This window comes from Mus pahari, chromosome 1, assembly GCF_900095145.1.
Source record: "Mus pahari chromosome 1, PAHARI_EIJ_v1.1, whole genome shotgun sequence".
NCBI classification, from domain to species: Eukaryota; Metazoa; Chordata; class Mammalia; order Rodentia; family Muridae; genus Mus; species Mus pahari.
Genome location: NC_034590.1, coordinates 76,473,814 through 76,476,478, shown reverse-complemented (window position 1 = coordinate 76,476,478; position 2,665 = coordinate 76,473,814). Strand labels below are relative to the sequence as shown.

Below are 2,665 nucleotides of genomic sequence, written 5' to 3'. Positions count from 1 at the left end.
AATGAGTGGCATACAAAGAAGATGGAGGTAAATGGTCATGTCTAAGGTTATGAAGGGCAGTTGTAGCTGTTAACTTTCCATTTAAGAAACTAACATGCCAGTTGGGTGGTGGTGGTGCATGCCTTTCATCTCAACACCTAGGAGGCAGAGGCTGACAATCTCTGAGCTTGAGGTCAACCTGGTCTATAGAGTGACTTTAAGGACAGCGAGAGCTACACAGAGAAACCCTGCCTTAAAAAAACAAACAAAACAAAACTAACAAACAAAGAAAATGAAGCTAGCATGTCAGTAACACTCTTATTTAGAAAACTGTCAAAGGCTCAGGGATAGATAACCTATAAAAAGAGAAATGCAGTTCTGAAAGCATTATTAGAGTTTGTGAGTACATTTTCTCCTCCTATAGGGTCTATAGGGTCAGGCAATAAAAGAATCAGGGAAGAAACTTCTGGGAGGAAAAAAAAACAAAAAAACTCAGATATCTAGCAGACTCTACTTAAACAATTCTTTGTTCATATGAATTGTCATGTGGGCATGCCAACTTTTCTCAGACTCAGAGAATGCTTGAAGATTTGAAGAAAAAAATTCTGACTTTGTTACTAAGATTTTTAAAAAGGGGAGTTCTCTACTGACTGCTAACTTGGTCTTGATGCTAAAGGAATTGCGCTAGTCTTACTGGAAGAGAGTTAGCCGAACTTTCAGAATCAATGAGCTCTTCAGTACTCCTGGCATCCAGCACTTACTTCATGTCCTGATATCTAGGTGAGTTCTAGACTTTCTTTGTAAGTTTAAAGTTCTTGAGTCCCATAGTTGCTGTAATCCTTGATTTTTCTGCCTTAACCTTCCTTCTCAGGAAAAGGTTATGTTCCTAGCTGAACTCACAGATTCCCTCTCTTGAACATAAATCCAGAATGCATGTTGCCTGAATATTTCATAGGTTCTTAAGTTCCACATTCCTGGTTCCAGTTTTTAAAATCTATGTGACTTGGAGAAAGTCACTGAATTTTCAGTGTCTGTTTAATTACTTCTATGAAAATGAATCATATTTGTGTTTTCACCATCAACATTTATAGCTTTGACTTCTCGTCTTTGTATAGGACTAAAAGACAGATATTGGGACTCTTGTCCTTTTTTCCCCTGTTATTTCTCAGTGCATGATTCTCCAAGGGCTAGAGCCATATTTTAAAGTGTCTGTAATACACAGTCATTTATTTTTGTCTCTGTTTTCTTGGCTCATCACTCAGATCATCGAACAGCTGTTACTAATCACACCTACCACAAGCACTGCAGAGTACAGTCACCAAGCTAGATTCTTGCTGCTGCTTTTATAAGATACCTTGGTCTATCTCTTGAACAAGACTGAAAACATGGAGCGAAGGAACCACAGTGGGAGAGTGAGTGAATTTGTGTTGCTGGGTTTCCCAGCTCCTGCCCCACTGCGGGCACTACTATTTTTCCTTTCTCTGCTGGCCTACGTATTGGTGCTGACTGAAAACATACTCATCATTACAGCAATTAGGAACCATCCCACCCTCCACAAACCCATGTATTTTTTCTTGGCTAATATGTCATTCCTGGAGATTTGGTATGTCACTGTTACGATCCCTAAGATGCTTGCTGGCTTCATTGGTTCCAAGGAGAACCATGGACAGCTGATCTCCTTTGAGGCATGCATGACACAGCTCTACTTTTTCCTAGGGTTAGGCTGCACAGAGTGTGTCCTTCTTGCTGTCATGGCCTATGACCGCTATGTGGCTATCTGTCACCCACTCCACTACCCTGTCATTGTCAGTAGCCGGCTATGTGTGCAGATGGCAGCTGGATCCTGGGCTGGAGGTTTTGGTATCTCTATGGTTAAAGTTTTCCTCATTTCTCGCCTGTCTTACTGTGGCCCCAACACCATAAACCACTTTTTCTGTGATGTTTCTCCATTGCTCAACTTGTCATGCACTGACATGTCCACAGCAGAGCTTACAGACTTTATCCTGGCCATTTTTATTCTGCTGGGGCCGCTCTCTGTCACCGGGGCCTCCTATATGGCCATCACAGGTGCAGTGATGCGCATCCCCTCAGCTGCTGGCCGCCATAAGGCCTTTTCAACCTGTGCCTCCCACCTCACTGTCGTGATTATCTTCTATGCAGCCAGTATTTTCATCTATGCCAGGCCTAAGGCACTCTCAGCTTTTGATACCAACAAGCTGGTCTCTGTACTCTATGCTGTCATTGTACCATTGCTCAATCCCATCATCTACTGCCTGCGCAATCAAGAAGTCAAAAAAGCCCTACGTCGCACTCTGCACCTGACCCATGGCCAGGATGCCAATACCAAGAAATCCAGCCGAGATGGTTAGGTAGGGAGGGGTTGATAATATAAACCTTGGGTTTGGTTTGGTTTCCTTCCTTCCTTCCTTCCTTCCTTCCTTCCTTCCTTCCTTCCTTCCTTCCTTCCTTCCTTTTTTCTTCTGAAGTTTAAATTAGGGGATTAAGTTAGGAATCAGCACTTCTAGTTTCTGCAACTTAGTCCAGAAAAAGGAAGAGGAAAAGATTATAAGGTAGAGTCTGGATTTCTGCAGGATAGGGCTCCAGTATATGGAGTAAGGCCTGGACCAGTATTGTGTATACACAAATCATTTCTCATGAAATGAAGCATGAATTATAAGAAGGAAGA

At 42.4% G+C, this 2,665-nt stretch overlaps 1 protein-coding gene across 1 annotated transcript; it reads left to right on the top strand.

Moving 5' to 3' along the window:
* The first annotated feature begins 616 nt into the window (after positions 1 to 616).
* Positions 617 to 2,375, top strand: LOC110329636 (olfactory receptor 226). The gene is made up of 2 exons (XM_021209394.1): positions 617 to 759; positions 1,242 to 2,375. The coding sequence occupies exon 2, from the start codon at positions 1,365 to 1,367 to the stop codon at positions 2,346 to 2,348; it is 984 nt and encodes a 327-aa protein (XP_021065053.1). The 5' UTR covers positions 617 to 759; positions 1,242 to 1,364; the 3' UTR covers positions 2,349 to 2,375.
* Positions 2,376 to 2,665: the final 290 nt, after the last annotated feature.